This window comes from Dermochelys coriacea, chromosome 15, assembly GCF_009764565.3.
Source record: "Dermochelys coriacea isolate rDerCor1 chromosome 15, rDerCor1.pri.v4, whole genome shotgun sequence".
In the NCBI taxonomy this organism is placed as follows: Eukaryota; Metazoa; Chordata; order Testudines; family Dermochelyidae; genus Dermochelys; species Dermochelys coriacea.
This window is the reverse complement of record NC_050082.1, coordinates 9,838,780-9,852,814: the sequence shown is the minus strand read 5'-3', so window position 1 is coordinate 9,852,814 and position 14,035 is coordinate 9,838,780. Positions and strand designations below refer to the sequence as shown.

Here is a 14,035-nt window from a genome sequence, read left to right as displayed (position 1 = left end):
ATGGATGAAGCAGCATCCTGGGGATAGTTACCTTCAGGTCTGATTTTTAACCAATCTATCCAAATCTGACATTAGACTGGAGTGTTGCCATTCAATCCCAGAGTGCAATTCTAGGGCAGGTCTCTAGTTTGAAATGTACAGCTGCTGTATTTGTTCTCTCTATTTCCCTATTAGTAACTCATATGCAGCTGCTGTTGTTTCTCTCTAGGTTAGCTTAGAGCATGAAGAACAAAAGCTGGAATTGAAACGACAATTAACAGAATTGCAGCTGACTCTCCAGGAAAGAGAATCTCAGATTTCAGGGCTTCAAGCTGCACGATCGGCCCTAGAGAATCAGCTCCGTGAGGCTAAAACTGAACTAGAGGAGACTACAGCTGAGGCAGAGGAGGAGATTCAAGCTCTCACGGTGAGTCCTATACTTCTGGATTAGTATTGCAAACTATACCTGCAGATCTGACAGAACATTGATGCATGCTTCATAATATACGTCCAAAGTTACTAGCTTTGAGGTTGTCCTAACTTAAATTTTGTATGTTTTTAATTTTGCAATGCAACATATGAAATGTGCCTTGGATTGAGGAAGGCACAGGGAGGACTAAAATGTCAGAGTTCTTTGTCTCTCAAAACATACATATGCTTGTTGTTTGTTGTCCACTTGTGTGAAAACTGATTGGCTATTAGTGAAAACATCATCAGTTTACTTGATAAGCTAAAAGCTCCACACTAAATTATTCCTACTGTAGGACTTTGACTTTGTGCTTTTTTTTTTTTCCCCCCTAAATTCATGTATGACCTTTGAAAGTAGTGCTGTTTCAAAAGGAATGTGATTGCAAATGTTCTGGTATTTTCTCTATAATAAGTTAGCCAACTCTGCTATCCTTTTAAAGAAATCAGACAAATACTGTTGTTGCTTCTCTAATTTTACTCCAAAGGCTGTTCCATAAAGAATTGCTACTTTTAGATCTTGCAGTCTCTTGTGAGGTGTGTGAATGACACAAACTTCAGCAGGGGTTGGTGTAGGGGAAAGATTTTCCCTGCCCAGTGAATGGAACACTAAATTATATGCTGCTGGTTGCTGCTTTGAGTACAAAAAGATGCTTTTAAACTGTTGGATTTTAAATAATGTTTGCTTTGCAAAGGCTTGCTAATGCTGTGGGAGGCAAAGAAATAACTGACCTCCTACTTGAGCTGCCGGCTATCACTCATTGAAGTATCAGTCTTCAATGACCTTCAAATCCAGTTATTTCAGAGTACTGGAAATAGTCTGTTGCCCCAATGGAATCTGATAAAAGGGAATCTCATTGAGTCCTTATTCCTGCCATTATCACTATTCAGATGGGATTGGGGTTCAGCTGAAGACTGCTGTGTGTGTGTGTGTGTGTGTGTGTGTGTGTGTGTATATGCATGCCAGTGCTGTTGGATATCCCAGGAGTGAGAAGGGAGGTCATTCACTCAGAATTGTTCTAAACTGGTATATGCTGGGTAATAGATGCTAGGAAAATGCAACAGCAACATGAATGACTTACAGTAACTGAATAGGGCATGGCAGTTATTCATCTCAAATACAAAGCAGTGATGGTCACACTGAAATTTAAACATTTGGCAGAGTTATTAGCTGCCATGCGAACAGAATGGTTTGATATTTCTTCCTACCACACCAACGAAACAGATGAATGTGTGTGATCTGTGCTTGCTCAGGCAGATATTACCACAACTGTTCTGGTGAAATGGTAGTGCTTTTGTATCAGCTGTCATAAGATTGCAATCTGGCACCTCCATGTCACTTTACTCCAGTTTAATGGGTTGGGATATATTTTGTTTTGAGGGTCTTTTTTGCATTGCCTGTTCTGGTAAGATAACTTTTTAGTTATCACATTGGACTTCTGCTGAACAACTTTTCCTATTGAGTCTCCTGGCTATAAGGAAAATGTCTTGAAAGGTGATCGGATGTGCTAGTGCACTAGCCTTTCATCTGTTAAGGCCTGAATTTGCGTATGATATTAGTCACAACTTAAATCAGTTTGACAGTCTGAGTGAATCTTGAGAGAGACCATGAGGCTGAAACATGAACTTTGCTTTATCATGCTTTGCTTGTTAATAAGGAAGTAAAACAATGCATGCATTATTTCATTCTTTAAAAATGCTTTGCAGCTTCTTATACTTTGGATTCCATCTTCCAAAGAAATAATTATTTAGTTTAGTCATAGTTTGGGAGAGTCTTAGGACTAAACAGAAGTTTCTCAGGGTAGGGTTGAGGTAGATTTGGCAGAGCAGTTTGCAGAAGCGTACGTAGTGCTTCACTGTAGACTTTTCTTTGTGATCATTAAAATATATTTAGTATTAAAAACATGTTACATGCAGTATTAATCCAAATGTGGAAGTAAAAACAAACTACTCAAATACTTAAGATATTAAGTGAAGACGGTACACACTTAACATTAAATGGTCACTTACCTTGGAGACCACTTAAGATGGAATGTTTTGCATCATCCAGTTTGCTGTACATTTTGCTAAAGTAGCTCAGAATTGGGAGCATGTGTGTGCTTTGATTAAGTAGGATGTGACTTAATCAATTCTTTGCCACTACAGAGTGCTTTCATAGCCTGCAACATCTGTCTTCCAAACTTTGCTTGCTGATAGATTGTTCTGCAGTTTATTTAGCAACAGCTGTTGGATTCTAATTCTAATGTATGAAAAATTGATGATTAACTTCTTACCTCCTTTAGGCACATAGAGATGAAATCCAGCGTAAATTTGAAGCCCTTCGTAATAGCTGCACAGTGAGTATTAAATACAGATCATTGAATTATTTTGAAATTAAGGATAAGGAAGGAAACAAACTCATTTACTCCTTGATGACAATTGTTCCTGACATTGGCTTCTGGCTTCAAGGAGTTAGCAGGAGTTAGTCTGATTGGATCTGATTTCTTTTAGGCCTCAAATAAACCTCAATTTAGAGGTTTTATTCTGATTTAAAATTGACACTGTCCTTCATCTTTTTGGAGAAGGAAGTCGATTCAAATATCTCATTGCAGTGCAGCTAGTAAGAATGGTGTAGCAGCTGCAAAAATTGTGGGATATAGATTTTTTCCTTTTATAAGGGAAGGGAAAAGTCTCCCTGTCCAAATCCTGAGCTGTATTGTAGATCTAGGCCAGAGTGAAGGCGCTATTTTGCCAATCTTGGTTTTAAGGAGGGCTTTAACTCTGTCTGAAGGGAAAAGAAGTCCTGTGCTTCTGAACAATACATTGTTACATAGTCTCTTGTTAAAAGAGAACTCATTTAGGTTCTTAACTTGCGCATTCTGTTACCTGAGAGATCTTTTGATATGTTTTTTCATTCATTTCATTCATACGGGACAGATGTCCTAGATTGTGTTCCTTATTGTTAAATGTTTTCCCAGATCTCCACTCTTTTTGCTTATTTCTTTATGGTGCTGTGTGGACCATGATGACATCCGTCTTTCAATGCCACACACATTCTAGAAGTGTCAACACTGACCATCAGTTTGGTGTAATAATTGGAGGCAGGTCTCTTCAGTCTTTCTAATCCCTCCTCCATTATCTGGGCCTAATTGCTCCTTACCTCTGTCATGTGTGTTCCTCTCCCATACTAACAGATTTCAGAGTAGCAGCCGTGTTAGTCTGTATTTGCAAAAAGAAAAGAAGTACTTGTGGCGCCTTAGAGACTAACAAATTTATTAGAGCATAAGCTTCCGTGAGTTACAGCTCACTTCATCGGATGCATTTGGTGGAAAATACAGGGGGGAGATTGATATACACACACAGAGAACATGAAACAATGGGTTTTATCATACACACTGTGAGGAGAGTGATCACTTAAGATAAGCCATCACCAGCAGCGGTGGGGGGGGGAAAGGAGGAAAACCTATCATGGTGACAAGCAAGGTAGGCTATTTCCAGCAGTTAACAAGAATATCTGAGGAACAGTGGGGGGTGGGGTGGGGGGGAGAAATAACATGGGGAAATAGTTTTACTTTGTGTAATGACTCATCCATTCCCAGTCTCTATTCAAGCCTAAGTTATCCTGGACGCCCCATCATCTCAGGCATTGGCACCCTGACAGCAGGATTGTCTGGCTATGTAGACTCCCTCCTCAGGCCTTACGTTACCAGCACTCCCAGCTATCTTCGAGACACCACTGACTTCCTGAGGAAACTACAATCCATTGGTGATCTTCCTAAAAACACCATCCTAGCCCCTATGGATGTAGAAGCCCTCTACACCAACATTCCACACACAGATGGACTACAAGCCATCAGGAACAGTATCCCTGATAATGTCACGGCTAACCTGGTGGCTGAACTTTGTGACTTTGTCCTCACCCATAACTATTTCACATTTGGGGACAATGTATACCTTCAAATCAGCGGCACTGCGATGGGTACCCGCATGGCCCCACAGTATGCCAACATTTTTATGGCTGACTTAGAACAATGCTTCCTCAGCTCTCGTCTCCTAATGCCCCTACTCTACTTGCGCTACATTGATGACATCTTCATCATCTGGACCCATGGAAAAGAAGCCCTTGAGGAATTCCACCATGATTTCAACAATTTCCATCCCACCATCAACCTCAGCCTGGACCAGTCCACACAAGAGATCCACTTCCTGGACACTACGGTGCTAATAAGCGATGGTCATTTAAACACCACCCTATATCGGAAACCTACTGACCGCTATTCCTACCTACATGCCTCTAGCTTTCATCCAGATCATACCACACGATCCATTGTCTACAGCCAAGCTCTATGATATAACCGCATTTGCTCCAACCCCTCAGACAGAGACAAACACCTACAAGATCTCTATCATGCATTCTTACAACTACAATACCCACCTGCTGAAGTGAAGAAACAGATTGACAGAGCCAGAAGAGTACCCAGAAGTCACCTACTACAGGACAGGCCCAACAAAGAAAATAGCAGAACGCCACTAGCCATCACCTTCAGCCCACAACTAAAACCTCTCCAACGCATCATCAAGGATCTACAACCTATCCTGAAGGACGACCCATCACTCTCACAGATCTTGGGAGACAGGCCAGTCCTTGCTTACAGACAGCCCCCCAATCTGAAGCAAATACTCACCAGCAACCACACAACAGAACCACTAACTCAGGAATTTATCCTTGCAACAAAGCCCGTTGCCAACTCTGTCCACATATCTATTCAGGGGACACCATCATAGGGCCTAATCACATCACCCACACTATCAGTGGCTCGTTCACCTGCGCATCTACCAATGTGATATATGCTATCATGTGCCAGTAATGCCCCTCTGTCATGTACATTGGTCAAACTGGACAGTCTCTACGTAAAAGAATGAATGGATACAAATCAGACATCAAGAATTATAACATTCAAAAACCAGTTGGAGAACACTTCAATCTCTCTGGTCACTCGATTACAGACCTAAGAGTGGCTATCCTTCAACAAAAAAGCTTCAAAAACAGACTCCAACAAGAGACTGCTGAATTGGAATGAATTTGCAAACTGGATACAATTAACTTAGGCTTGAATAGAGACTGGGAATGGATGAGTGATTACACAAAGTAAAATTATTTCCCCATGTTATTTCTCCCCCCCACCCCGCCCCCCACTGTTCCTCAGATATTCTTGTTAACTGCTGAAAACAGCCTACCTTGCTTGTCACCATGATAGGTTTTCCTCCTTTCCCCCCCCTGCTGCTGGTGATGGCTTATCTTAAGTGATCACTCTCCTTACAGTGTGTATGATAAAACCCATTGTTTCATGTTCTCTGTGTGTGTATATCAATCTCCCCTCTGTATTTTCCACCAAATGCATCCGATGAAGTGAGCTGTAACTCACGAAAGCTTATGCTCTAATAAATTTGTTAGTCTCTAAGGTGCCACAAGTACTCCTTTTCTCCCATACTAAGTGGCCTCTCCACAAAGTTAATTTTCTACCATGCCTTGATTGCATAGTCATAGGTGCTGTAGGAAAACCCAAGATAGAAAGAGAATGCCTTTTTTCAAGAACATCTTTCAGAATTTCTTTATTTTTAACCTCCCAAATCTGTAGTCCTTGTTCCTCAGGGCCAGGAAATTTTTTTACTCTGTTTCAAGTGTACACTGCTTTGAAGAAATGAGTAAGTAAGTAAGGCCTAGTCTTCATTTGCTGTGGCTTAACCTCTTCCAAAAGAAATTCAGACTATCTATACCTTCTGTCCTCTCCATCAAGGAGCTAGAGGATCCACATGTGCACTTTTATCTATCGGTGCTTATTCCCACAGTTGCTTTTTCTACTTCAGTGTTAGATACTCCTTTTCTCATTCACTTGTTCTCTGTCTTGCTGTCAGCACAGAATAGCAGCTTTCTGTGCAAGTGACTGATACAGATGATTGGATTTGGCCAGCTTCAAAGATCATATAATCTGTGGATATTCTCATAAATTCTCTCTTCTGCAGAGCAAGCTAATTTAAAGAAGTCAAAATTCATTATTTGGCTGATCTATGACTTTGTAAGAATGGGCAATAATCTCCAACAGTGAGGACTGGCACAAGGAGATGCCAAACGTGCCAGGTGGTTTCAAGAACAGTGTGAACTTTGGAGCTGCCACATTAAAAGATTTGCAAGTGTAATGTTCATCTTGGGTCCTTTAGAAGGATGGTTCGTGCAGCAGCCAATCCCCATCAATGAGAAATTAGTCAAACAGCAACTGAATGAATGAGAAATTCCAACACCACATTCAGTTCTCAACCCAAGAGAATGAAAAGTATAGTTCTCAAGACTTCTCTCAATAGTCCATAGACATAAACTCTCATTTCATGTCATAAAATGTCTAACAGCCTACCCTCGTCTCTTCATAAGAATTGAGGAAATGACAGCACAATCTTGTATTGACCAAGGAGAGATCAGTGCATTCTTGTCATTCTTCTTTTTTTGATGCTTCAACCCCATGTTCTTCAGTAATGACAGTTATGATGCAGCTGTAAATTTTTAGTGGACATCCAAGGCTATGTCACAGTGGTTCAGGGGTTCTGGAACAATTTTTATGATGGGGGTGCTGAGAGCCATTGAACCAAACTGTAAACCCTGTATATGATGGAAACCACTTTAAACCTGGGGGTGAGGCAGCACCCCTAATTCCAGCACTTATGCAGTGGTTCAGAATTTGTGCTGAACTAAAAACAAAAAGATCCATCAGGGTTGTAATTCAAACACATTCCTTTTTAGTCAGCCTAGTAAGGATTAGTGGCTCTACTCGTAAGGGATGTTCCTTCAAAATAAACATCAAGAGTGAATTTCCTTGAAGCACTGTGCTGTCAAACTTTATAATGGCCATTGCATTTGTTTTACATTATTTACAAGTTCAAAGCAATATAATATGAAAATAAAATGAATTGTACAGAAAATGCATTACTGAAGACTGAATGATTTTGATAATGTAGAATGAAAAGTTGCTGTACAGAATGATAGGTAAAGATACTTACAATCTACTTTCTTTGATATCTCCTAGTTGTTTAACTCTTTGGAGGTCCGAGCTTCTGGACACAGAGCAAGCTTACACTTCTAATGTATGTTCTGGTTTATTTATGCTCTCAGTCCACTTATGTGCCTCCAACCAAGTCAGGTTACTGTCAGACTCTTCTGATTGTGTACTTTAAAATTACTATGATTTGGGATTCATGCATAGAGAATGTTGTTGTTGTGTGACTGTATTGCAAGCCTTTTGTTCTTGCTGGAAGTGTCCCTGCTTTGTGCATGGACTACATAGTCAATTGCTCTCTGATAGATTCAGGCTTGAGTTAATCAATTTACTTCAGTATATCTCTTTCTACTCCCATCTATTCCCTTAGCCTTTGCTCTCAGTCTTATAAGAAATAACATAATTACAGCAAAAATTGCTTTATTTCTCTCATATCTTATCATATCCGTAGCTTACCCAGCAAGTCTGCTGAGAGGGAAAGTTTAACTCTGTGCTTCCAAAGATTCAATACATCAAAAATGCATAACTTGACTTTTTTGAAATCATATTCTATAACAAATATTTTCGAGACCATACGAAGGATTCTACTAATAAAATGCATTTAACTAAATAGGGAAGTTTATATTTTTGCCACCTTGCTCTTAATTATGGCTTACTGATGAACAACAAAAGCAGTTCTGTTGGCCTCAGCAATAATGTAAGCATTTCATAAATATAAATTTCAGTAAAGAGACAGTAAAAATATCTGTGAAAACTTAGAGAAAAATTAGACCCTTATCTAAATTACTGTGAAGTTCATAAAATCCTGTACATTCTTCATATAAATCAACATCTGAATCTTCTGGCTCTTTCAATTACAAGCTATTCTTATTTATTACTTTGGCAAGGAGAATGGAAGATCTTGATATATTAACTGGGTGCAGCGTCTCCATTTATCCAGAGAATAATCCAATAAAACCAGATGCACCTTCAAAATGGTACCTACACTTTTTTGTCATCACCTCCTATTGTTATCTTTAGCCTTATCAGGGCTTGATCGTGTAAACACATGTGAATGGATTGGACTCTGAGACCGTTTAGGCACATACGTAACTTTACTCACGTGTGTAGTCTTGTTGACTTCAACCAGATGTCCTGTTTCTGAACTGACTTCAGTGAGACTATGCACTTGAGTGAAGTTACCTCTTTGGTGTATATACAGTAACTTTCATTCCGTAGCAAGGAAATCTTGCCTGTCAAAAGATGATAGACTGTAACATGAGGCTAATGCCCAGGTAAAAACTTTGGTATGACTGAGTTAAATGCATAAAAAAATCTGTCAGTTGCTTGGCTATGTTGTAACCCAATCCTCATTTTGTAGAAAATTATGGATAAAGGTCAATTGTAGCCCAAGTTGGACCTTTACAGTTTTGTAAAAACATGTTTGGAGGACTTTTTAGAGTCTCCGGGAGCTGCTGCCTTGAAGGAGAAGGCTCCTTCTTGGACATCATCTGTAGAGGATGAGGCTCATCGTTGTGGGAGGCAGCCCAATTGCAGGGGATTGGATAAGCACAAGGAACACTCTATACAAATAATGCAAAGAGGGGAATTATCAAGCATGATCCCCCTGGCCCCCCGCTCCAAAAAAAAAAAAAAAAAAGAGAGAAGGGGGAAAAAATGTGCTTAATATGCGCCGGAGAGAAACACAGGCACCGACATGTCACGCTGCCTCAGACCCATGGAATTATCCCAACCCCAAGATAAGCAGGTGAGTTTCCAGGATGTGGGGCAAACAACCTCTGCTCCTAAAGTGTGCCTCAGTAATGGTGAAGGCGACTGGAGAAAGGGGAGGGAGGTGGGCAGCAGCATCTTTTTCTCAGCCACTGAAACCACTTGCCTGGGCTGAGATCTGTCACATTCTGCTACTATGTGCTGTAGGACCCCGGCACTTCTGTCTTCCATACTGGGGCGGCCTTATGAGGTGGGGGAGAGGGGTGGCTCTCGGGTCCAAGGCTGTGTCTATTTGTGTGTACTGGGGAGTGATCCTGGTGCTTTCTTGCCTCCCCATTAATCTAGGATTTGGGGGGATGCTTTGTTCTCCTTCCATGCACCCTTTCTTGCTAGCTACGAGCTGATTGTAAGGAGAAAGATGAGTAGAGCAGAACTTTATGGGAAAAAACCACACACAATTAGTCTGGAAATTCCAAGTTAATATTGCATTAAAACCTTTTCCACCCCCAAAAAGTAACTGTACTGATGTGCTGCTGAGATCATCTGAAAAATCTTAATTCTTTCTGCATCGAACCTCTTCCCTGCACACCTGTTTGGAGCGTCTGTGAATGTCTTAGACATCTTGATGGAGGTTTGAAGAAGTTTGCAGTCTGCAGTGAAGAACATCCTAAATCTGCTTTCTTGGCATACTTTGCCTGTAGTGTTGAACTGTGGAGAAATGTGGCTTGAGTTTTGTGTGGCTGTCAAATATGTAAATCTAAACACTACTATCCTGAGCCCCTGACAGCTGAGCTACCTAATTTTTGATCTATCCCTGGAGAAATTTATGGCAGTTATGAGTCTATGTGAAATATCACAGCATGGCAGCACTTTGCATTTGAAATTGTATGTTTTGGTGAGAATTGTCCTGAATGTGGTCACTTACATAGAAGAGATGTCATTTTCTGGTTACTTTGTATGGTATTATAAAGGTAGGTGTAGTTCATTGTAGCAATGTAAAGACAATGAGGCATTCAGTTTAAATACTGCAGTAGTGTACAGCCAGTCTCAACAAGATTAACATGGTTCAGTTAAATCATGTCTTAATTTTTCAGAATTACAGATGTGATGATGATGTGCATTGTTTGAGGATAGAATTGTTTCTTTGCTTCCAGGTGTTCTGTGGATGGTGATAGAGTGGCACAGCTAAGTTTCCTTGGTGACCTGAAAGTGCATTTTCATGCTTTTTAGTGTTACTTAATGAAATAGATAAATATTAACTTTGAATTTTGAAGTTTTCTATTGCATTTGGGTTTTTAAAGGACACTACTATGTACTCTTAAGAGTGCTTCCTTAATTGCTGTTTGCAAATTTAATTCCAGTGTAACATAGTTTTTTGCCTGGGAATTTCCTTAATTTTACAATCACTTCAAGAATTTTCTCAGTTACAAGGCTTCAGTGGAAGTTGCAACTTTCATGGACTTGGACCTCCCTTTTTATCAGACTGTGCCTCCGGTGTCTCCACACATAGAATTATAGAATTGTATGACTGGAAGGGACCTTGAGGGATCATCTAGTCAAGTCCCCTGCACTTACAGCAGGACTAAGTATTATTTAGACCATTCCTGACAGGTGTTTGTCTAATCCGCTCTTAAAAATCTCCAATGATGTAGATTCCACAGCCTCCCTGAACAATGTATTCCAGTGCTTAACCACCTTGACAGGAAGTTTTTCCTAATGTCCAACCTAAACTGCCCTTGCTGCATGTTTTCCTTCTTCCTGGTTTTCAGGCTGGACAGCTCCCTCACAACTGGCTCCCATCTTCCTGTGTCGCTGTCTCTCATCCACTGTTCCAAATCTGGGCTCTGCCCCATGTGGTTGCCCTCAGGCTGCTGCTCCCATTGTGACACTCTCAGCTATGTAGAATTTATAAACTCCATATTGGGCCCATAATGTACATGGAAGCTGATTTTAATAATTAAATCTATCAGCAAAACTCCGCTTCCTCCATATCATCTGCGGAAAGAAAAACCCTAGTCTGAGAGAGCATTCCTTGCCAAAGCTAACCGATTAAAATAAATTTGAAATTTGTAGGCCAAGCCATTTTGGAGTTAGGAAGAGCCAAAATAACGTTCAAGAAATGAGATCACACCATTTCTTCCATTTTTGAACCCTTCATCTCTCAAGTACTTTGTCTGATTTGCCTCACACTTTCTAGAAATGTTCTGCTTTGGAGTAAGATCACCAAGTTCAGGCAGATTGGTTTAGTTTTGGTGAGGTTGAGGGAAGTGAGTCAAAAATCACGCTTATAATGGAAGGTTAGATTTCGCCCTGAAGGGATGACGCTATATCTTGAAATTTAGTCATTTTGAATGAAAATGAATTAAGTTGTTTCAAGTGCTACGCCAACCACTGAGTCGTCCTGCCAAGTTTTGCAGTTTTACACTCGCTCTTTCCTGTATTTTACAAACTATAAGTGAGACTGATTGTATAAGGGAGGTGATGAAACTGACAAGACTGGTGGTTCTGTCAAATGTATAAAGAAAACAAACTGGAAATAGAAGAAAAAATTCTCTGGTCTGAAAACGTAACAGAAATCTCAGTTGTTACATTTTCAGACAGAAGTGTTTTAATTTTTATTTTTTTATTTCTAAGTTGGTGTCCATTTGAACAATATAGAGACTGACATATCCTCGTGGTGCAATCATGGTACCTAAATAACTTGTATGATGTATCAGTGATACCAGGACAGAATGTTTAATTTCAGTAGAGCAGTAGAAGTATTCCAGTAACGGCCACACTACTGAAAACAATGATGTTGCATTTTAGGGTATGAATCACCTTATGAGTTGGCCCTAAACAAATGGTTGACAGAATCCCCCTTGGCCCTATAGGGAGTAATTTAAGTCTGTCTTTTTTGCCAACAGTTTAAAAGGCAAGTTCTGTTGGTTTTGATCTAAGATCATGGTGAAAGGCTGCCATGGGTATGCTTTAGAGCCTGTAGTCAAAAAGAAATGGTTGCATTCCCCTCAGAAAAGCCAAAAGGTGCTGTACTCTCTACTACAGATATTGAGGTCCTTGACTTGCATGGGAAACCAGAACATTTAAGTCTAAACATGTAACCAGATGATATTCTGGAATCTTAATTTTTGCTTTTAATAAGGTGTTTTATTACCTTGACATACACTAGCATTTTTACATATGGGCTGAAATGCCTCTTGAACCTATTTGGGGCATTTTAACACAAACTGTGCTAAATGATGATCTGTGGTTCTTTTTGTTAAGCTGTTTTCAGATTAGATGTATGAGGTATTTCTCTTCCCCCTTCCCCCCAATTGCACTGGTCTTGTAGTTGCAGAATTTTTTTCTACTGATCTCCCCTTGAGTTTTTCATACGGGTTTCCACTCACAGAAACTGGAGGGTTGTATGAAAATACTCAATGTTTATTAATATTTTTTAAAAACTGAGGGATAGTTTTAAAAACCAAACTTTGCATAATGAGATGTCAATCTAGTTTAATAAATGAGCAGTCCTGGTTCATAAAGGCAAGGCTTTGTCAACCTGGTTGAATCCTTGCTTTTCATTGATGGTAATACTGAATTTTCTACTATAATCTGTGGTGCTGCCAAGCTTTTTCTGTTGTCATATTTGTCATGTTGCCATCCATAACTCTATTGTCTTGATACTACCTGTTTCTTCATAAGTTATAACTTGGCTACTTATGATTTTAGTTACAGTAAATTAAGCAATTTCTAGGCAGCAGCTTTCCAAATAGTATCACCTATAGCACCTCTCATTTAATGATCTTAAAGATTACGTTTTACAAAACCTCTGAGAAGTATTATCCTCATTTCAGAGATGGGGAAACTGAGGTATCAAGGTAAAGTGCCTTGCATAAGGCACACAGCAAGTCAGTGGAAGACCTGGGAAGAGAAACAGAACTCATCTCCTGGCTCTCAAGCTGATGTTCTAACCCCTAGGGTGTGCCACCAAATTAATCGTAAATTGTATTGCAACATATTTATACCTTTTTAGGCTAAATCAGAATTAACGTATCTCAAGAGGCTTTCTATAAGAAGCAAGAAAGACTGCCCATGCTAAACTCATGCCCATTCATAAGATCTGCAATTAAAATCATGTTTGAATGGGACAAAAATGCTACGATCTGTCTATTTGCTCGGCAAGGTGTGGCTGTAGGAGTGGAGAGCATTCTTTCACAGAATTCTACTCACTGACATGTAACCCAAACTTCTTTTGCTCTTTTTAGGTGATTACAGACTTGGAAGAACAGCTGAACCAGCTGAGTGAGGACAATGCAGAACTGAACAATCAGAATTTCTTCCTGTCAAAGCAACTTGATGAGGCCTCTGGGGCCGGTGATGAGATAGTACAGCTGCGAAGTGAGGTTGACCACCTCCGTCGAGAGATCACTGAGAGGGAGATGCAGCTCACCAGTCAGAAACAAGTGAGAGTTTAGAAATTCTGTTTAAAATCTCTTTGGGACACTTACCCACTTGCAAAACTCTGATTAGCTAGAAATTCTTTCTGATTTGGAGAAATAATGGAGGGCATTTATAACTTTTATAGCAACTTGACCCTACAATGATCGCTCTGGGAGGGAGTGTAAGAATGCATTGAGATCTTTAGTATGTCCCTTTGTGGCAAATTTTTTCCATTTGCCAACACTGGCAAAGAATGGTGCTTCCTAGTTGTTCATTTTTGCTTGTGGCTAAAGCCATGATGAGGCATTGCTGACATTAAAGGCAACTAGGGTTAAATGCATAAAGATATAGGCCTAGAAATAAATGAGATGTGACTTACCAGTTGATGGTAAGTATTTGCATGTACTCTAATTGAAATGGTGAAGCCGTATCTT

At 39.9% G+C, this 14,035-nt stretch overlaps 1 protein-coding gene across 15 annotated transcripts in view; it reads left to right on the top strand.

Annotated features, from left to right (window-relative positions):
- Positions 1–14,035, top strand: part of CIT (citron rho-interacting serine/threonine kinase) — a 99,038-nt gene that overhangs the window by 56,182 nt on the left and 28,821 nt on the right. For 11 of the 15 annotated variants that reach the window (XM_038374050.2, XM_038374047.2, XM_038374046.2 and 8 more), the window contains 3 exons: positions 209–406; positions 2,727–2,780; positions 13,427–13,624. In XM_038374050.2, the coding sequence (XP_038229978.1) occupies positions 209–406; positions 2,727–2,780; positions 13,427–13,624 (450 nt within the window). The remainder of the gene's footprint in view (positions 1–208; positions 407–2,726; positions 2,781–13,426; positions 13,625–14,035) is intronic. The other 4 variants (XM_043497977.1, XM_038374052.2, XM_038374051.2 and 1 more) reach the window with 1 other exon arrangement.